Consider the following 24,341-nt stretch of genomic DNA (forward strand, 5'->3'; position numbering starts at 1 on the left):
AAGTAAACCATTATAGGTCAAAGTATAGTCTTCAACACGGAGCCTTGGCTCACACCGAACAGCAAGCTATGAAGGACCCTAAAAAAACTATTGTAAAATCCTTCAAACGAGAAAAACAACGGTCTAATCTTTATAAAAAAACGAGAAACAAGAAACAATTATGAACCACATCAACAAACGAAACTACTGAACATCAGATTCCTGACTTAAGACAGATACAAACAAGTGTAGCGGGTTTAAACGTTTTAATGGTACCCGAAAACGTAATCCTTATCTGAAAAATAGTGTAACATCACAACACACTATAAAATATCAATTGAAATTGCTTAACTGACTCAATCAATAGACATATTTAATAACACAAGTGACTGAACATACACTGAACGAATACAATTTCAGAAAAAAACAACAAAACCATAATCGAAAAAAAATCCGCCATTTGGTTGTGTTCATGTTGCTCATTCTTTTCGGTTTCGGTGTTGACAGTGGCGATCAAAGTTTGCCACTGACTTTTGGGTTTGGATGTCCCATTGTTATCTCAGGCCTGGATTGTTTCAATCACAAAATTATATCTGTATATTAATCAGCTCAATCGCATATATTAGGCGAGTGACTTTAATCATAAAAATAAATTTTTAATCCACCTACCTAACACACGGCTACATTATATATTATTTGAAAGCTACACATCTGTACTATCTGTTTTGCCCGGTCGTAAAAAAATCGTACGGTGCAATTTCCGTCAAATCAAGATCAAAGGCCAAGGACGAATAAGTGCATATTTTCTAAGATTTCAGCCTGATTGCATAAAATGACTTTTATATACTAAATTCACATATGCAAACAATTTAAACTTTTAGCAGAGAGATTAACAGTCATTATTCAAATGCATTTTTTTAATATTTAAAGCGTGTTTTTGACAGATAGCACATGTTTCCTGAAATTCGAGTAAAAGTTACAAAATGTGTGAAAACCCAAATTTTTCTTTCTGGTGCAAATGCTAATCAATTAAAACTAAGTAAAACCCTGTAATGACTATCAAAGAAGTTTTTGACATCATAAAATTTTCTAAAATTATGCTTACTTCTAATCAAACAGCAAATCATAACTTGACAACTCATACAGTTGCCCAAAATACCGCCATCTGCGAAAAAACAGCTTTTAAGCATTTCTTCCTATTTAAACATTGTATGTGGTCAATAATTTAGAGTAGAAAAAATATGTGCGCTAATCATCTTATTGCTTGAAATAAATGGGGTGAATCTAAGAGATTGCAATCTGCATTGTAACTACCAGACTGAAATAAACATATTTCGACTTTTCTAATTGTTTGATTTGTAGCTTCATTATAAATATTGATGTAGTGAAAAGACCTTTTATTTATTTAATGTGAATAGAAAATTTAGACCAAAATAAATAGAAAATAAATTGATGAAAATTGAAATTTCAAAGAATTTCTAAAACTAGTAAACACATTATAAAACTTGACTACTTGATTGCTTAAATTGCGTTGTTCATTGTTTACATGCATTAATTCGTCAAATAAGAATAATTTTGAAGAAAAAATCTCCATTAATACGCAACGATTCTAGTTACAACTAGACTTCCTGAATAGCTTGAATGACTAGTTCATTTTTCATACGAGGATGACTTCATGCAAGAGTTTCTGATGACGACTGAAAAGACGCTATCATTATCTTGAAACTTCACGTTCCATTATATAGATGATGTCATCTCACTGAATATCGCAAAATTTGTGACAATGTTGGACTCGTATTTTCAATAAAAATAAAAGACTCAAAAGATACAGTTTACTCTATCACGTATCTTGAAATCGATGATGAGGGTTGGTTGAGAGCAAGTTTTACGACAAAAGAGATGAGCATAAAACAACCCATAAAAACACCCCTTACTACCAAATTATAAACTTTTCATTTCTATGCAACTACATTATAGCAACGCCTGCATATCTATACTACTAAAGGAGAGACCGATATGAGCCTCAACTCCTCTGAAATAAAGGCAACTATAGTATACCGCTATTAAATAGTCATCAATCGATTTACTATAGTAACTGAAATAAATCCGGGTCACAAAGCAAAAACTAGGAAAACGCATCAACTATAAGAGGAACACAAAGATATAACAGAAACACAGAACTGCTACAAAAACAAACGCCAACATACAAAGAAACAGATTATTCGATACCAACTGCCATATGCCTGACTTGGTACAGGACATTTGAAGAAAAATGGTGTTTTAAACCAGAGTTCAAATGCAAAGTTGAAATCATCCCTTTGAAAATTTCATGGACGCCACTACGAGTTGGTTGCAATTATGAGATATCTGTTTCGCCAGATGACGACTGATAAGTTCCATCGACGTAACCAAATTGCCGTCATTTCTGCCGTGAATGTCACCAACCGAATAAGGCTTGGCACCGAGTTAGGAAATACATGAGCCACAAGACGGGTAAAAGAGAGTCGTGGTGTAGTGGTTAGTGCATCGGACTACTAACACAAAGGTTACTGGTTCGTTTCCATTCCGTGATGAAAATTTCAGGGACTGAATTTTCGGCTCTTCCTTGACACCATTTGTGAGTATGGTCTTGAGGAAACGATGAAAGTCCGTCGGAAGGGGACGATAAATGACTGACCCGTGTTAAGAGAGAGCCATATCTCTTGTAAACACACCTTTGTAGATTTCGAAAAAGAGCAGGCTAATGCCGCTACAAGGCAGCACTCGCACCCGCAAAGTGGAAAGCGATTAATTTAAGTTGCAAAACTTGTTTCCCAATCCACTATAAATAAATATGTTTAAACTAAGACGGGTGTCACTTGTGGAACATGATCTGCCTACCCTTCGGGAGCCCCTGAGTTAATTTAAAAAAATGTTTTGGGGGTTTGTGTTACTCAATCTGTAGTTTTATATGTTGTGTTTTGTATACTGTTGCTTGTCTTGTTCGTTTTTTGCCTGGCTTTGTCAGTTCGTTTTTAATCATGAGTTTGATGTCCCTTTGATATATTTCGTCACTATTCAAGTAGTAAAAGGTTTTAAAATTGTAGATCAGTGTAGCTAAATGTATCATGATAACGATTTGGTTCTATATATATATCATCGTGAGCAAATTCAGTTATTTTCGCGGATATTTGTCTTATTGCGTTAATCTACTTCACTTTACTTTGAGGTGATTTTTTGGCTGATTTTCATTACTGCAAGTTAATGTGTTTAAAATAAATTAATACCAAAGGGACAATCACCATGAACAAAATAAGATTAAAGTCCAAGAGATGAACAACAGTCCAAAAAACACGGCATACCATGAAAACGAACACTCCTAAAACAGCGAATGATCTTATGAGGTCAGGAAGGGTATTTAACTTTTTCATTTTGTTATTTCACAACTGTTTATAGTGTTTTACATACACAATGACATGCATTTGTATTTTTAAAGCTTATGTAGAAAATACTCAAAGCATATTTTATCATCAAATAATTAAAGCGATTAAACTTCTAAATACATTTAATATGACTTACTATAACACGATTTTAAACTAAATAAGAAGCAGCCGCATTTTTATTATTTAGTTCGTTTACATTCCGCTTTAGACAACCAAGTGTTTCTAAACTAGGTTACTTATTTCAATGTTGCCTACGATTTAGTCGCAAAGTAATGTTTGCATTTAAACAAGATTACAAAAAGTAAAACAGTTTGACTTCGTAAAAAACATATTTTAACCTCAATTATATTTTGCTTTTTGAATAATTTTTAATTTTTTTTAGGATTTGTGATAAATTTCAATTTTTGGGAAATTTTGCGCATCGAATCTCTTATTTTTTGTTTGATTTGGAAATTATGTATCATGTTCCATAAAGTTCATATGATCTTCTGGAAAATTTTATGGTACAAGAATTAGAAAATGGCGTTTTATTTAGTAATCGCAAAAATTGGAATTTTTTTCATGACCTTTGACCTTGATTTAACAAAAATTGCACCGTACGATTTTTTTACGACCGGGTAAAACAGAAAGTACAGATTAACAGCTTTCGAATGATATATAATACAGCCGTGTGTTAGGTGGGTGCATTAAAGTCGTTAACTAAGCGTCTTTTTGAAATAAGTCACTCGCCTATATGTAAGTGTGACATAAAATACAAACTATGAAAAAATATCATATATCCTAGTTTATTTTTTGTGTGGGCTAAATTTATTAACAACTTGTGTTTTTTTTTTCCAAATGAAAGTAATTTACTCTATTTGTTTGTTTGGTCGATGTTAGTTGAAAGCTACTTAGCTATGATTTCATGTGAAAATGACCGAAAAATAGAAAAAAGAAACTCAAGGTGAGTGGACGGAAAATTCTTTTCCTTTTTTTTGTTGCTTTTCACTAATAGAAGTTAGCCCTCCTCTCACATTTCAGTTGACTCCTTCGCCACTCTGTATAATAGGCTGATTTTTTGCGAGCAGAAAACTTAAATAAACGAAATGGGGTATACTTTCTGCTACCTTATAACGTTTATATATGTTTATCCCCTAATTTAATAGTGTTTTTTTTTAACAGTATGTAGTATTTGTATATTGAGATACAGCTACAAGGAGTGTTTTAGATACGCAACAATGAGTGTTTTAGATAAAGCATAATTTATCATTTTGATAAAAATAATGAAATTCTTTCAACTACTTAAATTCTTTGAAATCCTTTTATTTATTTTTTTATGAAAAAATATTTATTAAAATAAAAATTTGTTAAAAAAAACCGCTATACAATTTCAGTTATATATATTTTACTCATTTTAGTTATACAATCTACCGTTAAAATAAAAATAATATAAAAATTACACACCTTCATAAATTAAGATATTTGAATTATTGTGTCAAGAAAACGCAAAAAAGAGAATCGAATGACAACTTCATAAGGAAATTACGGTAATGAAGATCCCACTCTGCCAACCTACAATCATTCATCTTCAATGTCATATATATTTTTGTCAATATCAATGCATATGAGACAATATCTGAAAAAGTCTAATTTCCATGTCCCTCACTTCACCAGCAATTATTTTTTTATTCAACCATCTTTTTCGAAAATTTTAAGTTTTAGTATAAACTAAATTCTATAATGCACCATGGCCTGCCAATTAAACACTCATTCTTATATTTCTTCCAATAAAATATTGTGATTCAAATGTTCAACCCCCCCCTAAAATCATGTTGTCCCCTGTGTTTTTTTGAAAACTAAATCATTCAAATAATATCCAAATTAATTAAAAAGGCGTCCGATTCTCACATATATGATATATTATGTAATCAACTTGCCCCTAATTTGTCTTTTTATATTATAACTATAGCATGTAATAAAATTTTGCCAATTTTAAGAGAAAAAAAAATTGTCCCCAGGGGTGATTTCCCTCCTGTTACCACTGGGTTTTTTTTACCTGTGGAAACGTTTACAAGACCAAGAGTTATTTTCCCATTATGTATTGTGAAGAGCATCATTCCCTGAATGTATTAGTACAAAGAAATAGTTGGAAAGGCGGCCAGGTTTGAAAATTCAAGCCCATCCAAGGTAAGAATTTATAGAAAAATACTTATTGGTGTTCTATCCTGTTATAGCCTTTTTTTACACTTTCTGAGAATATTTTTAAGTGTGCACCACAACATTAAGTGTGTTTTTATATCATCTTTTTAAAAGTTATATGTCACAGGAAATACACTTACATTTAATGTGATAAAAAGGACAAAAACTATCGCGTAATTCCTTTCTGTTACGTTCTGTCATGTTACCTGATCAAAAGTAACAGCATAACCATCATCAGTAACAGGAAGGATGTTCAAGACAATTTCACTGAAGAATCGAACAGTTAATCTACTATATGCCAACCATTTCATTTAATGTAAGTTATCACCACCATATCAAATAAATTTCAAAATAATATACAGTATATTGAATAAAAAAATAGGTTTTTTGCTTTTGATAACAGCAGAGAACATTGTGCAATTCTAGTATAGTAGATAGTAACAGAAAGGAATTTATTTTAGAATTTTTCATTACCTAGGCAGATTTTTCATCTTGCAAATACAGTTTCAAAGGATAAATGACATTGTTTGCTGTTATCTTCCAATTGTGACCAATCTAAAATGATTTATTTTTCTTAAACTTTAAAATAAAGCAGAAAAATCCTTTCTGTTACCAACTCTGTCCTGTTACCGTTGTCCTGTTACTCAAGATTCTTTCATGTTACCGACATATCTGACTATATTTAAGTATATTTCTAAACCTTTTGTATTGCAAATGCTAAAATCAATAATTGGCATTTGATAAACTATTGCAGGATATACTAGTAAACCACAAATAGTGTCTTAAACTTATTCCTTATTCCCATTAGAAACTTTTAAAAATTGATTCACTTTGGTAACAGGAAAGAACTGTATTTTTTTTGTACCATTTTTTAAATTGCCATTGTTTCCTTAATAAACAATTATTTGAATTACAGACAACAGTTCCTAGATCCCCAATGTGTGTTCTTCGATTTGTGCTATTAAAATACCGGGTCTAAAGAATTTTTTTTGGTTTATTCTTATTGCCAAAAACTAGACTTTTTCAGATATTGTCTCATATAGCAATCATGCCACAGTCGAGGAGTTACAGTAGACAATTAATACGTGTAGTAGACATTTTTTTTAACAAGGAAATGCTCCCAAAACAGCCAGATGCATTTACAGATAAAGTTTGCAGAGCAATAAAATTTAAAAATGCTCAGTTAGATACAAACTTGTAGGATTGCGTTTTATAGAGAGAAAAAAACCTTCCGACTAAAATTGATCGTGATTTACATTGGACCCATGCAGGATGCAGGCAGCTGAAATATTAAATATTTTGGAAGTTTTTAATACGATCACAAAGAGGGGTATAAAATTAACTTAAAAATGTTAAATAGTATGCATAATCGCATTATTATCCCATTTGATAAATAATTGCTGAACATATTTGTTTGTGTAAAATTCCCAATCAATGTTTGATTTAATATTGTTGTAATTTACCTTTTTTCGGAATAAAACAAATCACTAAAAAATCGTGTCTGCATTTTAATGAAATTTATAAATATCTCATAGAAGCATCACATTTGACAAAACCATGACTGCCTTTATTTTTTCTGTTCATTATATTGCCCCTATTGACTTGAACAAATACCAAACACATTTTTTCTGCAATTTATAGTCTTTATCTACTTTAATTGCAGGGTTTTCAAATACTTAAAAATTATGAAATTATAAATTTTAGTAAATTCTGTGTAAAAAACTGAAGGAAACCGGTGTTAAATTCCACAATATATCTTTGACGTCATTGGCAATATTTTAGAAATTAGACAAAATGACCACAAGCGGTAGTCTACAATACTACAAAATAGACTTTAGGTGGTGACCTTGATCGTTTTGGATACGAAACTACAGCATTGATCATGGTTGTAGCTCTGAATGACTAATTGACCAATCATCTAACGAGGTTGTTTACGTCTTGTTTTCCGCTATGTACATTGAAATGGAGGTAAAAAATAAGTATTAATTTATCAAATACACATTGGAATTCTTTTTTTGTGATGTAAAAATCGGTCAAGGTGATACTGCAATACATGTGAGATTAATTCGGATGCTCGGTTTTACTGTGGACTGTGAAAATGATGGACATTTCCGGGCTTGTTTTGCATGGTTTTTCAACAAACAATACAGAAGTTCAAGGCCTATTTCATGGATAGTTGTACTGAACAAATTATGAAACATTCAAAACGAGAATTTCATCAAAATGTAAAACCAAATCATCAATATTGTATTGGATTCATGTCTTTATTTTCATCGCAACATGCACATTTACATTTCGATTTCTCATGGCCCAGGTTGCTGCCTTCATCACCATGTGTGAAATCATTCATCCAGATTCATTGATAAAATGACGATCAACAAAAACAACAGTGTGTACTTACTAGATATTTGCATTACCAAATTCTGTGATATTGTATAAACGTTTATTTTTAACATTTGATAGACTAAGATGAGATTTTCAATGGCTTCATCATGTATTATTATTTTCGTTTGTTGTGTATTGATGTCATTTGTGACAGGCAAGCGTTTGAGTGAAGGTTTCAACTCTCCACCAGCAACTGAACGAGAAGGAACTAGTAAGTTTTCTTAAACAGTTTATTTATCACTAAAATCATTTTAAGAATGAACATAATAATGTTTACTAAGACTTAGACCTTCATTTTTGTACTTTAATTAATATTTGTTCTTTGACTTTATTTTTACTCGCTATAGTAAATATGTAGTATAAATATAATCTCTTTTTTGTAAAATTTTTGATAACATATGTTTATCTGCTTTTTTTTCAATTGATTTTACTTGCAAGTCTTTTGATTCAACAAAAGAAATTGCTTGCCCACTCCTACATTTTGTAAGTATGGGTGGGCAGTGGACAAGCTAGAAATTTTGCCCACCTGGTGCCCACTACCACTGTAGACGGGTGGGCAAAGCAAAATAAGCCTGTAGCATGATATAAATATATAAGAAGATGTGGTATGAGTGCCAATGACACAATTCTCCATCCAAGTCACAATGTATAAAATGTTTACAATTACAGTGAATTATCATGATTATAGGTCAAAGTACGGCATTGGACACCGCCTTGGCTCATACCAAACAGAAAGCTAATAAGGCCCCATAATAACAAGTGTAAAACAATATAATCTGCAGGAAAACCATTGGTCTTATGTGTGTGTGATTCTCTATTTATAAAAAAACAAGACACAAGAAACATTTATGAGGGGGATAGGACCTTTATTCAGGATCGGGTGTTTTTAAGCTCGGAATTTTGGAATTGAACCTTTCAGGATTTGGAAATTCTTTTTCAAATTTCGGGATGTCAGGATTTAAATTTATTTAAATTCGGGACTTCAGGATTTCGTGTTTTTAAGCCCAGAATTTCAGGATCAGGACCCCTCCTACCTCCCCCTCATTTATTCACCACTGTCATGACTGTCCAGACCAACAAACAAGAATCACTGAACAACAGGCGCATGACTTAAGACAGGTGCTTACAAATGTCTTTCTTATTCTCTGTGTTGATAATGACAATAGATGGGTCATGTACAAAGGTATATGATCTTATTTAAATATTTCATTAGCTGGAGCTAAAAATTTGAAGTGAGAAAAACAACATTTGGTGAATCTAAATCTTGCAAACCTTAGTTTCTTATACATTGTATGTCCTACCCATTTACATTTAAATGTAAATAGAAAGAAAATGTACATGTATCTTAATTTGAGAATGGGAATGGGGAATATGTCGAAGAGACAACAGTCCGACTATAGAGCAGAAAACACTTACTATTTTAGTGATATGTGTGTGTTTGATGTAAATTTTAAGAGTGTTCCTATGTTACCTTATAATTATCCCTTTCCTCCATAATGATGCCTTTTGACGCCTGTATAGTTCCTCAGTTAAAATGTCTTGCCTACGAAAAAACTTTATCAGACTTGAAAAAAATTGTATCTAATATAAAAAGGATATTCAAGAGAATATCTGACTGGAATTTCGTTGATGAAATATTTGTTTTCACAATGCATTAATACTTGAAACCTAATGACATTTTTTAATTGAAATGCTTATATAAGGATTTTAGATTTGTGCTTTTTCACTTTTTTTGTCAATTCTGTTTACGGTAGCATGTATACTTACATGTATAGTGTGACTGTGCACATTTATGTTATACTATAGTTGTTTGAAGTGATGTTTATCAGACAAAGTGGCACAACTCAGACAAAAATTTCACACTGACACAGTATGGTTGTTTCGATTGTTAGCTAAACAAAAATTGCATTCAATATCAAATAGAGAAAAATTGAAACAGAAATTGAAAAAAGTGAACGTCTTTCTGATATTCAAAATCTCCTTAACATGCTTATTATAAGTGGAGGAAAATGAGACAGTTTGAATAGTCATTTTATGTTTAATGCCAAATGCCATAGCGGATTGGGCATAAAGATTACCCTCGTCCGTCTGTACGTACGGACATACATTTGTACGTAACATATTTGTACATCCGTACATACATGACATACATGTACATGTACATCCCTAAGTTGGTTTCCATTCTCTAACTTTAGTTTGCTTCAACCAAATGTTAATAAACTTATTCAAAAGCTTGTTACCACAAAACACAGATCAAGTTTGAATTTTGGTGGCGTCACATACATGTACTGTACCGTTCTCGAATAAAAAAAATGCTGAATTTTTTGTTTTCGTTCTCTTTCCTTAATTTGCCTTAACCAAATGTTATTAAACTTATACACAATGCTTATTACCACAAAATACAGATTTTTGGTGGTGTCACTTCAAACATTCTAGAGTTATGCTCCTTTACAAAGGGAAAAATAGGAATCTAATATCTGTTCTAAAAGTAACAATGATGTAATTTTCAAAATAATTTTTAAAATGGCAGTTATCTTGTCCATAATTGTAATTGATTGAATCAACTACAACCAATGCTTTATACAATGCAATGTTCATTAAAAAAATGAAAACAGCCTTTACCCTAGGTGCTTACAAGCATTTTGATTAATGTTCTTCAGTTTTGTCCCTTTATAACTTTATATAAGATGCAAGTGAAGTGGGGGTATCATCTGTGTCCCATGGACACAATCCCCATTTATAAATGTTATTTTGCTATCACAATTTTGTACTTGTGAACATTTAGGTGGAATTCCTAGGTTATAGGTATAATCAAAACCATCACTCCATGTACTGTCAAAAGATTTCTCTTGTAAGATACTAATAAGATACAATAAATTAGGTGATTTTTTTTTTCATCAAGAGGGAACTTAACATTTTTTGTACATGTACATACATGTAGCTGTTATTTTTGTGACAGAAGAAAAAAAAAATATTGCACAAAACTGAAATAAGAACATGCAAGACATATAAAGATTATATAAATTGAATTTGACTTAGAGCATACATTTTTAACATGTACCTGTACAAGCATACATGTACATGTTCGAAAATGTACGTACTGTACAATGTACATATAAATAGTCTCCCTTTAAATGAAAGAGGTGTATTAGTTGATTTGAATTTAGACCTACACATTTATGTCTTCATACATTTTTTAAATTAAAAATTGGAAAGCACTGACATTTTAATGATCGATACACTTGAAGATTGAATTAGCAAATTAATTAATGCTGAAATAGAAGATGAGATGCATTTCCTCAGGAATGTAGTCAACTTGAAAGGATCCTAATTATATATATATATATATATATAATTTAAAAAAATAAAATTGATAAACATAATATATAATATTGTATTTTAAATTGATACAAACATAATTTTTTCCTGACATACATGTAACTGGAACCACACATATTTATATTTCGCGTAAAGGAATAAGTAGCATTGCAGTTGAGACAACTGTCAAATAAACATTATACAAACAAAATGAAGTGAATTTAGGTACTTTTACCTTTAAAATTGAAAAATAATTGGAATAGAAAATTTTGCAGTTTTATGCCCCACCTACGATAGTAGAGGGGCATTATGTTTTCTGGTCTGTGGGTCTGTTCTTTGTTCGTTTGTTCATTCATTCATCCTTCCGTTCGTCCCGCTTCAGATTAAAGTTTTTGATCAAGGTAGTTTTTGATGAAGTTGAAGTAACATTAACTTGAAACTTAGTACACATGTTCCCTAATATAATGATCTTTCTAATTTTATTTCCAAATTAAAGTTTTGACTCCAATTTTACGGTCCACTGAACATAGAAAATGATAGTGTGAGTGGGGCATCCGTGTACTATAGACACATTCTTGTTGAGTACTAAATACACATTTTTGTACATTTTGAACATTTGACCTGTTACTAACTTGAAAAGGTGATGATTGTATTTACATTGGAAACTTAAAAGTCAGGATTTATTCATATGTATATCTTTGCCAATTGCTTGTTAAACACCACTTTCAACACTATTGTGCTATTTCATGGCAGAAATTGTTTTTTATGGTTGAGGAAATCAGAGTGCCCCAAGAGAACATTTGAATTTTTAACATGGCCAGAATAATAAATTATCCCTCTTTAATAAGAATTGTACCCAATGTACTGCTGTTCAAAGACTATTTTTGTTGATGAGCTTGGGACTTTTGTCACAAAAGTGATCCTACATTCTGTCGTCGAGACAATGGGTTCCACTGAAACTTCCAAATTTTTCTTTTAATGTATTATTTACCAATAAATCCTAATAGTGTAACCTTTATAATACAAGTACATGTAAGCTAATCAGAGGATGGACACTTTTTCATAGTTATCTTTTTTATGAAATGCTTTTCATAGTGTGAGATAAGAAAAGATCTGTTAATGTGCTTCGTTTGATGCTTCTTTTTCTTCCTACATGTATACATTTGTACATACATGTAGTATTCATATAAAGCTTCCTTTTTAAGAAGATATGTATGATTGCCCTGAACTTAGGCCAAGGAAAAGTCTCCACCCTTGTCGTTTTCATTTCTGATGCAGATGCAATTATAATGTATATTTATTATTCTTATCGATTTACCACAATTATTTCTTCAATGAGTACATCAATATCTTAGGTCATATGCTGCAAAAGATGTGAGAAGCCTACTACATGTATGGTAACCAGTTCATGGTAACCAGTTCTTCATTAGGGGTGTTTAACGACCTTGACTACCCTTGAGGGTCTTCCATGGTCTGATATTCTACATTACCATGAGTACTGGTACACTTAAAAATATGTTATTTTTATCAAAATGAATTACAAAATGTTGATCAAAACAATACATTAATTTAATATTTATTTTCTAGCAAAAATATATTTGTTTTAATTTTATTCAAAACCTTAAAATCAATTTATAGATATATAATCATCACAAGTTAAGATATAAAAGAAATGGGTGAAATATTTTTATTGTTAAAAAACACAAGTCATTGAAAGAATGTGCAAAGCTAATACAAGAAACTCTATAACAATCTTTTGATGTCAGTGTTATTAAATTTTATTTAGAGTATCATTTTCTGATATTTATTTTTCATTTTAGCACCTTTTCTTAAAGATTTGACAGAATATTTATTTAGACCATTTGACAAAAATACAAAATTTCAAAAAATTTGAACTTTGCCTGAAAAATTTCATTATATATATATATATACAAAGTAATTTGGAAAACATTAATTTTGATCATTGAGAGACTTATCAATAGGTTTTGTTTTAACATTCAGCTGATTTTACAGAGTTATCTCCCTGTAGTGTTATGTACTTCGCGTGGAAATTTGAACAGGCCACACAAAGTAGCGTAAAAAAATAACCAATATTGGTCTGTTTAACTTAAGGATAACATGTTCTGGTAAATGTTTAGTATTGCCATTATTTCCATTATTTCAACAGTTGTATTTAAATATATTATAAATTACAAAACAGCAACATATTTCTCAGTTTGAATTAGATATATATATTACAGTGAGTTGACTGTTAGTGTTGCTCTCCACCAATTGCAACTCATTCAAAATTTTAACCAAATTGCAATTTGTTTTACAAAATCAAATTGTTCAACTGGTCAGAATTTTGAACCAACTGCTGTAGAAAACCACAGCCAAGTCATGAAAGTGCAAGGTGATAAAATAAAACATACTTACAATCTATAAGACTTTAACTCCACTTTAATGATGTGACAAAATTAGTTTATCAGTTTGTATAGTTATATTATATTCATTTCCATGCTGAAGTTTGAATTGCTATTAAATTGTCCAAACTAAGCTTTCATATAGTTTTTCTTTCTAAAAGTATTCTATATTTATACGAATCAGATATCATTTTAAATAAAACATCATATGGAGGTAAAGTCTTATAGGATTGTAAGTATATTTTATTTTATCACCTTTCACTTTCACATTTTGACTGAACAATTTGTTCAATATTCTGACCAGTTGAACAATTTGGTTTAATAAAACAAATTGCAATTTGGTCAAAATTTTGAATGAGTTGCAATTGGTGGAGAGCAACACTAACAGTCAAGTCACTGTAATAGTTTTCAGTATCTACACAAAACAGTGGTCTGAGTGAGGTGATCCAGGAACCTATTGTCTGCTTGTAATTATCCTAAAAGAGAATTTTTAATTTATCTGATGCTTCAAATCAGATTTAGCTTTACTTGAGAGGAAAATATGGCTTATTGAATATTCTTTTTTTTTTTGCAGAATTAATGTGCAAGGATTGGCATAAACAATTACCAAATTTAGAATGATAGTTAAATTCTATGCAAAACTCAATTTGAATTTTGAAATTTTTGTCTTGTTTGATTAAAATGATATTAAAAATATTCCTATGGGACCAGATAAGATGATATATTTATTTTGATCATCTCGTCCCAAAAGAAGAAATTTTTCATTCTGATTGGCAAATTTAAAAAAATCTTTTTTAAACCGGCATATTCAGGGAATATGTTACGTGAACTTTGACAAACTATATGCACTTGCTAAAAATGTGTCTACAGTTTGTCGTTCATCGTTTGTTAGAACATACGCTACATTTGTTTCTTACTTCAGCCTGATTCAACGATATATATTTGTTTCAACTTTTGTAATAAGTCTGTTTACCAACAACATGTGCATGCATTATTGAAAGTTCAAACAGGGTCAGTAAACACTTAAACATGTATTTGTTTCTACTTTTGTAGCATTTAGAAAAAAAAACAAAAAACGCCACACAATGTTTACTAAATTTTGGTTAGAAAGAGATGCACTCTTTATATAATAACAAATCGAAATAATAATATACCAAATCATGTGACAAACAAATAGTCAAAATGTCCTAAAATTAATGTAGAGCTGAATATTATCTAGATGAACATTTACAGTTGAGTTGGAGTCACAAATAGCGGTTCTCCTGAGTAGCCAAGTCTGGTTGGCTTTGGATGTCCTTTCTGGATTACGCCAAGAAGATTTTTTCTAGTAACTATATCAGGACTGAGTTCAAAAAGTTGAATGCAGTATTATAGTACCTATAAAAAGAGCTCAATTTATTATGACAAGTATTACAAATTTTTATGCCCCACCTACGATAGTAGAGGGGCATTATGTTTTCTGGTCTGTGCGTCCGTTCGTCCGTCCGTCCGTTCGTCCGTCTGTCTGTCTGTCCGTTCGTCCGTCTGTCCCGCTCCAGGTTAAAGTTTTTGGTCAAGGTAGTTTTTGATGAAGTTGAAGTCCAATCGACTTCAAACTTAGTACACATGTTCCCTATGATATGATCTTTCTAATTCTAATGCCAAATTAGAGTTTTTACCCCAATTTCACGGTCCACTGAACATGGAAAATGATAGTGCGAGTGGGGCATTCGTGTACTGAGGACACATTCTTGTTATTAATTTATTTAATTGAGATATTGAAATTTTACACTGCAAAACTGCCAATGGTAAAAAATATGATTGGCTTTGGATGTCCTTTCTGGATTACACCAAGAAGACTTTTTCTAGTAACTATATCAGGACTGAGTTCAAAAAGTTGAATGCAGTATTATAGTACTTATAAAAAGAGCTCAATTTATTATGACAAGTATTACAAATTTTTAATTTATATAAATGAGATATTGAAATTTTACACTTTAAAACTGCCAATGGTAAAAAAATATGAATGGTGGCAATTTAATTTAGCTATTAAAAGATCAAACAAATATTATTTTTTCCTGAAATAATTAGTGACATGCTGACAGAACCAAATTTACCTGACATAATAATTATACAATTTTAAAATTTATAAAAAAAAATAATTTTTAAATTTAAAAAAAATTACATGTATGGGTTTGTAGTGTTCAGTGCTTCTGTTTGGACTGATCATGACAATACAAAATGTTGTTAGGAAATTGATGCTTTTTCTACAGAACCTTTAATTTATCTTAGATGTTTTGGAAGAAAATCTTGTAAATATATTAGTATTATTAAGGAAATGATGCTGAGTTCACACATAATTTCGAATTCAATTCGTATTAACTAATTCAAATTAGTTTAATTCGAATTCGAATTAGAAACGTTTAACGTCCTAACGTCAATTCGAATTCGAATTACAATGCGTGTCAAATTTGCTTTACTGTCCAAACGACGTTAACTTTTATTTCGTATTAACAAAAACGTATTTCTATTGCGAATTGGATAATTCGAATTAGCCAATTCGAATCAATTCGAATTAAAAAAGAAGAGCGTGTGAATGTGATTAGGGAATTCGATTCACATTCGATTCAAATTCAATTTGAATTAAACGTACATGTGAACGAGGCATGATACAGGGTTCTTTTGAAAAATTTAAGTTGAAATTATTTTTTCTGAGAAAAAACTAGGGGTAGATGTGCAACAAAAAGAAATAGATTTTGTTTTAATTATAATAATATACATGATATATTTAGACTTACCACCCGTAATTACATGGAGTTTTGTAGGGTACTAGAATTCTCTTTTTTTTAAAGCTTAGTCAGTCAATTGGAAGTACCAGTACCTAATTGTTTACACAGTTTAACTGACATTTTTTCACTAGTGACTAAGTACATTGAACTGAAAAAACAACCATAGAAATTCCAAATATAGAATATTGTTGACAAGAGATAAAAATTGATTTTTCTTTGGATTGTAAGGTATGTTTCCAGACAAAACATGTCTAGGTGACCTGGCTTCAAGGACTTCCAAATACTAGTACAATCTGTCTTTTCACCAACAAGTATGTTTTTGACAATCTTTAGATCTTAAGTGTTTGAATGAATTACCAAACAATAATTATTAATAAACAAAAAAAACAGAGATGATAATTATGAGAAATAATATAAAGATCGAGTTAATTGCATGAAATAAAATTGCCTAAATAATATATGTATACATTTGGTTATAGGAACACTGAAGAAATTTAAATGTTTACATTTATTATTGAGATTAAGAAGAATGGACAAAAATGAGAGACAAATTATTGCGATTTCAGCAAAAGCTGGATACAGATATTTACATGTATCAGATACTTGAATGTGAGGTTCTAACTATAGCCTTACTGATCCAGTCTCATTAATTAAGACTCACAACAATTTGTGAATTTACAGTAGTGTCTTGTATCAGGCTTTGCGTAATATAAAAGAGAAAAAATAAATGATTTGAATAAAATGAACAAAGCTGTTACATAACTCAGGCTGTTTCTCCAATGAATGGTTTCAAGTTTTGTCATACTGTGATCTTTGTTAAGCTGTTACTATATAGTTTAGGTTTTACTCATTGTTAATGGATGTATGGTGACCTATCATTGTTTACATCTCTGATGGATAGTTGTCTCATTGGTAATCATACCACATCTTCACCCTTTGGTTTCTGGTGGATAGTTGTCTCATTGGTAATCATACCACATCTTCACCCTTTGGTTTCTGATGGATAGTTGTCTCATTGGTAATCATACCACATCTTCACCCTTTGGTTTCTGGTGGATAGTTGTCTCATTGATAATCATACCACATCTTCACTCTTTGGTTTCTGATGGATAGTTGTCTCATTGATAATCATACCACATCTTCACTCTTTGGTTTCTGGTGGATATTTGTCTCATTGGTAATCATACCACATCTTCACCCTTTGGTTTCTGGTGGATAGTTGTCTCATTGGTAATCATACCACATCTTCACCCTTTGGTTTCTGGTGGATAGTTGTCTCATTGGTATTCATACCACATCTTCACCCTTTGGTTTCTGGTGGATAGTTGTCTCATTGATAATCATACCACATCTTCACTCTTTGGTTTCTGATGGATAGTTGTCTCATTGATAATCATACCACATCTTCACTCTTTGGTTTCTGGTGGATAGTTGTCTCATTGGTAATCATACCACATCTTCACCCTTTGGTTTCTGGTGGATAGTTGTCTCATTGGTAATCATACCACATCTTCACCCTTTGGTTTCTGGTGGATAGTTGTCTCATTGGTAATCATACCACATCTTCACCCTTTGGTTTCTGGTGGATAGTTGTCTCATTGGTAATCATACCACATCTTCACCCTTTGGTTTCTGGTGGATAGTTGTCTCATTGGTAATCATACCACATCTTCACCCTTTGGTTTCGGGTGGATAGTTGTCTCATTGGTAATCATACCACATCTTCACCCTTTGGTTTCTGGTGGATAGTTGTCTCATTGGTAATCATACCACATCTTCACCCTTTGGTTTCGGGTGGATAGTTGTCTCATTGGTAATCATACCACATCTTCACCCTTTGGTTTCGGGTGGATAGTTGTCTCATTGGTAATCATACCACATCTTCACCCTTTGGTTTCGGGTGGATAGTTGTCTCATTGGTAATCATACCCAACTTTTTTTCATTTTATACTATTGCTTTAGTGAATAAAATTTTGAAAGAACAAAAAATAGTATTCTGTCGAAATATGACCAATGGAAAAAGGCGGATATCAAATTGATTTTTACTCCATGTTCATGTCGTTTTAAGTATTAATAACTGAACTCAATACGAGCCAATCGAAATCCTGTAAACAAAGGAGTAACCAAATGACAATAGATTGATATGATAAAATGCTATTATGTTCTATGATCAATATACAGGTATAGCCTTGACTGATAAAATTCTTTATATATCGTACTTTCAGAAATCATTCAAGTTCAATGATCTTACATGTATTTAAACACTGTACTAGTATTTGTCCTTGCTATTTATATAAATCTTGCTAGTCACGATGACCTTGGGAACCACAATGTTTTAATAGACTCCCACTTGTATATTTGTGAATACAACCTGGAGACCAATCAAAAAGTTGTTTGTATCAGGCCAACATAATAAGCTTGCTTGCACATGCTCTCTCAAAATAACGGACATAATATTCATGATATCCATAGATAAATATTCATTTTACGTGGAATTTATATATATATTATTATTGTAAATATCCGGGTTCACTTTACGGGACATTGGGAGTCTGTTGATTAAAATGAATGCACATTTTATTTTTCAAAAAGTGAACTGTGTTAAACGGGAGTGGTATGGCAATGTTGAGGTTTCCTAACACTAAATACCTCATTGGTAATATGATCATTCATTAATTCACAATAATAACAATTTAGCTTTATCATGATGTTTTTCATGGTCTTTTCTATTTTGTTTGTTTGTTGTTTTAACCGATTTTTTCCCCCCTTAAAAAGTATGGTTCAGGTAGAGAAATGATATTAAAAAACAAGGTTAACTCACATATGATATGTTCCAGAGTAAATATAATAGGTATCACAGGGTATATTGAGGCATGCTAAAGGAAGGAAATTATTCACATTAATTTATCCATATTTAATATAAACATAGAACTAATAAGGAAGATTCAAAGAAAATATAATCATTCGTAAATTAAAGCTTTATCTAAAAATGTTTTCACAAATTTTATAAGAATACGATGGTGTGTTCAACAGTACAAGAAATAATGCTCTGCTCTGTATATAATATATATTTTTTTTTACAGAAATTCTCTTTTTTTCTTCTTTTGAACAAGACTTTGCTTTGTTGATTATAATACCTTAAATTTATAACAAACAGTTCTATTGGATAGTACGTTATCACATGACATGAAATAATTTGTTTCATTTACATTTAAATGCAAGGAAAGATGAATTACTTTTAAAAAAAACAGCAATAAAATAGCCCTATTTTTCTACAATACTCTTTAAGCATCTTGATTTGTCCACAATTTATCTTTCATCAAAAAGTTGTGCCGATAAGGGCAGAGGATGACCAATGCAAATGACCCTTTTCAGAGCCTTCAATTATATTAATTAACAGAAAGATCTTATCTTTGCTGTACATACTAGAAGTTGTAAGTTTCTGATGTAGGTTTTTTGACAATTTTTTACGGGATGTTCTTCTTCAACAGGTATCTTCAATGGTTTGAAATAAAGGTCTTTCTTTAGTTAATTCTGGTATAAAAATTAAAATAACAATTGTGGTACGTCATTAAGAAAGGGCTAATAACCAAAATTGTCAACCCTTAATGTAATTTCTTTTTTGCTGTGCCCTAAGGGAAGTAATCTTTTAGAGTTAACATTTTTAGATATTCACCTTTCTATGGAGGTATGGGTCCTAATTGTTAATGTTTATAAATGAAGAGCTATAATTTTAAAGAAAAAAATAATATTAACAGTATGATGTTTTTTGTCCTTCAAAATTGATGTACATTCATTTTCATATATCGTAATTGAATAGAGAGAATACATCTATGTACATATACATTTACCTACTTTTGAGTGGGGCTTCCCTTTGGTTTATATTATTATGATAAGTATTACATACAATAGTTTGTACATGGCCTGTAATAAGAAAAGAATATGTATATATAAACATACTCAGTGGACTCATCAAGGTTTCAATTGTGCGTAACATTCAGTAAAATACCAAGTATACTGACTTAGTGTACTGGATAGAAGTCATAACCAGGTGACATTCTTGTATATGTATATACAAGTATCATATGTACATAAGTGTTATCATTGTCAATTGCAATTGTACCTTCTGTCCTGGGGGCATTAAAAGTAAAGATATAACAAAAAGTAAACAAAAATTAATATATCTGTATTTACGTAATGATTTGCTCACCATTTATATTAAAACAATGAGTAAAAATTAAGAGAAAAAAGGCTTGAAAGGCATTATATTATTTTTATTGTCTGGGCCCCATCACTGCATCTGTCTTAAAGTTTAGAATTCCAGTAAGTGTGTATGTTATCTTTATCAAAAGTATTGGAATTACAAGTTTTCAAGTTGGTTATTCTAAAGCTGTTTCAATTTCAAATAACAAAAATGATAAAATTTTGGTAACAATGCTTTTTTCCCAGTAATGTAAACATTAATTCCTCAGTGAAATCATCAGAAATTTTAATATTATAGTTCTATTGTTGTGGCCACTGCACTGTATTTTACTTTTGTGGGTCCAGAGTTAGTACATGTAGTGCCTATTAATGTTTATAGTCAAAGACAAATAATCATGTTAAATGTTAGCAACCTGTTAGCCGAAATGATTTTGGCGATTTTGTTCTATTCGTGAAACAAGTGAAAATGTTAACCCTGCGAAAATAACCCGCTATACAGTACTATAAATGGAAGATATTGGGAAGAGGAAGAGCAATATTTTTTGTTGTGCTGTTTAAAAAAAAGTTTACTGTCATTAACCTTTTCTGATTTTTTTTTTATTTAAGATAATGTATAATTAATTGTGTGAATTGGACCAATAGGTGATCTTAATTAAGAATATAAAACTAGATATCACAAAAACAAGAAATGGACAAAAACTGCCTTATCAATTCTCATCTACTTTGATTTTATTGCTGGGTAGCTGTCTCCACATATCCATGTGAATTCGCTCAGATTTATATAACTAAATTCTTTATTCTTTATAAATAGTTTATATTTTGGGACAAGGTCGTCCATTGTGTTTCATTGATTGAGTGCTAACAATGTCTGTAGAGCAAATCAACCTTGAGAATTGAAAAACTTGTTTGTTTAACAAACAGGGCTCCAGTTACCAGTCATTTACATGTATGTATACTAATATATCCCTATTTCATATTGAGGAAATCTAATTAAGCATACAGTATAGTTATGTTGGCATTGTCTATTTGTAGAAATAATGTTTTTTTTTCTGGTTATTTTAATCAGATTATGTCACTGTAGGTACATGTAGCTATGGGAAGGAACAATTAGGACTTTTAATGTGTATCATGGAAAATGATTCCATTTGTATGAAATTTAAATCTTTGCTTCACTTGTGTTAAAACAATATCAGATTTTATTGCCTTTATACAATTATGATGACACTTAATCCTAACAAAATTATATAACAAAAAACTTAATGGTAACTTAATTCAGTTTTGTGTAATGATTAATTCTTAAAAACACACAATCTTGTATACATATTTATGTTGTTAGTTTTAAAGGCCCACAACTTTGATGGGGGAGTAATTTTAAGTGAAGAAGTCATTATTGTACATATCTATGTATGTATATATGTGTCTGACAATACGAACATCTGTCATATCATGTATCAGTTATGCAAATTCTGGAATACAATTTACTGTAAAAAACTAAAGAAAAAGTAAAACCAGGAAATTGACTTTCACTGTTGATGTATGACATTACACCTCGTCGAACTAAACAAATGGTGGAAACATTCCGAGACATTCTTTTAAGAATTCAATTTTAAAGGGTCATTTCTCAATTAATTGTAAAATTTGGTAGGGGGGGGGGGGGGGGGGGAAATAAACAATAAGAATAGAAAAGGTTGCAAATGTGAGATGGAAGAAAAAAACTTAAAAGTAATATTGTCCTGGTTAAGCTTTTTTTTGTTTGTGTATTATATTAAAAAAGTAAATAGAAGCTTAATTTTCTGTAGACCACTAACCCTGAACAGCAATAAATCAGTCCCAATAAGAGTACTTTACATTAATACAAGTTACTCTTTAGAATGTATTGTCTACACATGTACATGTTGTGGTATTTTGCTTGCCTCTGGAGTAGTAGCCACCTATGTGTCCAGGTAGAGAGATGTATGCCTCTTACCTTGAACACTTCATTCAGCTAGTAAATTAAAGTAGCATGTAAAAAATCTCCTTCAACTTTTGGGCCTATTTCAAAATTAAATAAAATCAATTAAATATTGATCAACATGAACATATTATTGTCCTAAATTTCTATGTAAAGTTTGCTGCTGAATGGTAAACAGCTATATATCAACCAACCAATTAAAAGGGAAAAAACCAATATCCCTTAATTTATGGTTTAATCCTCAACTATGTATCAAAAAAATCATTTTATCTTCTTTGGGAGATTAGTATGGAGTAATTGGAATAATGTTGTACTTTTACTTTCTTGCTGAAGATATTTAAATGTGTTTTGTTTTCTATTTCAGTTTGTAAGAATATAGACATTAGAAACAAAGTAGAGAACTTTGACAAATTAGAAAATTGTACAGTGATTGAGGGATCATTAAGTATTCTGTTGATAGAGGGAGCAAACGAAGAGCAATATCGCCAACTTTCATTTCCAAATCTAGTCGAAATTACTGATTATCTTCTGCTTTATCGAGTTTATGGATTAAAAACTTTAAGCAATATCTTTCCAAATCTTTCTGTTATAAGAGGCCAGCGCCTTTTTTTTAATTTCGCCTTCGTTGCATTTGAAATGATGGATTTGGAGGAATTAGGATTAATTGGATTAACTGTGATTGAAAGAGGAGCTGTGCGTCTTGAAAAGAACCCTATGTTATGTTACATTGATACCATTGATTGGACGAGAATTGCCAAAGGAGTAGATCGTAAAGACCATTTCATCAAGGACAACAAAAAAACAGCTGAATGTGTGGATATGTGCCCAGGTTACTGTGCCGCAACTCCAAAAAGTGAATTTGAAAACCACAGAGAAATTAAACGATGCTGGACTTATAATCATTGTCAAAAAAATCTTGGTAAGTTTTTATAATAGGATGAGTTTGACTGTCCCTCTGGTATCTCTCGCCCCTCTTTTATTTAAAAGACAGAAAGATATGAAAATGTAAAGTAGGGTAATGTATGATTATTGTCAGTATTATAAGTCTTCTTAACAATGCTTAAAGGCCAGGGAATTTTTATTATATAAAATTTTACTTGTATGCAACTGAAATATCACATCACAAAATTGAGAATACAAAAATTATATCAGTTTATATTATATTTACCTTAGGTTTGTTTAGAGTTAAGAAAAAGGAAAAATGACCATCTAGATCATCTTGAAAACCATGTGCGTTTTCAACACAGCATTGATTCTGTCCAGAGCATAATAGAGCTTATGCATTATTGAAAAAAATCACCTCAGGATATTAATGTACATTTAATCACTAGACTGTCACCCATTGAGAAAATTGTACATCTTAATGGGTAAAAATTTTAAGCCATTATTTTGACATACATGTATTGGGAAACTTTCTTTAGAAGAAACATCTGAATTTCGGACGTATTTAAAGGCAAACAATATCACTAACTTCCAGACCCTTTCCTCAAGTTTTACTGCAGTACATGGGATCATTTCTGTCAGGTTTCAAAGAAAAATGATATGGGTCGATTGTATGGTGTGTAAAAATGTACATGTATATATGATCATGCTGGTTTATCTTACTACTAAAATATTAATGTGATGTTAAAACTCCATATTAATAAATTAAATCTGTATGACATATATGGTAATGAAATAGAATTGGTGGAGATTTATTTAATGTTTGGTTTGCTAGAGTGATTTAGGTGTATCA

General features: G+C 31.0%; 1 protein-coding gene across 7 annotated transcripts in view; it reads left to right on the plus strand.

The window, feature by feature from the left end:
* Positions 1-7,361: 7,361 nt before the first annotated feature.
* LOC139521672 (insulin-like peptide receptor) overlaps positions 7,362-24,341 on the plus strand; it is a 59,722-nt gene continuing 42,742 nt past the window's right edge. For 5 of the 7 annotated variants that reach the window (XM_071315183.1, XM_071315178.1, XM_071315182.1 and 2 more), the window contains exons 1-2: positions 7,362-8,175; positions 22,971-23,525. In XM_071315183.1, coding sequence (XP_071171284.1) covers positions 8,049-8,175; positions 22,971-23,525 — 682 coding nt within the window. In that variant the 5' untranslated portion in view covers positions 7,362-8,048. The remainder of the gene's footprint in view (positions 8,176-22,970; positions 23,526-24,341) is intronic. The other 2 variants (XM_071315177.1, XM_071315179.1) reach the window with 1 other exon arrangement.

The sequence above is a fragment of the Mytilus edulis genome, chromosome 4 (assembly GCF_963676685.1).
Source record: "Mytilus edulis chromosome 4, xbMytEdul2.2, whole genome shotgun sequence".
Classification (NCBI taxonomy): Eukaryota; Metazoa; Mollusca; class Bivalvia; order Mytilida; family Mytilidae; genus Mytilus; species Mytilus edulis.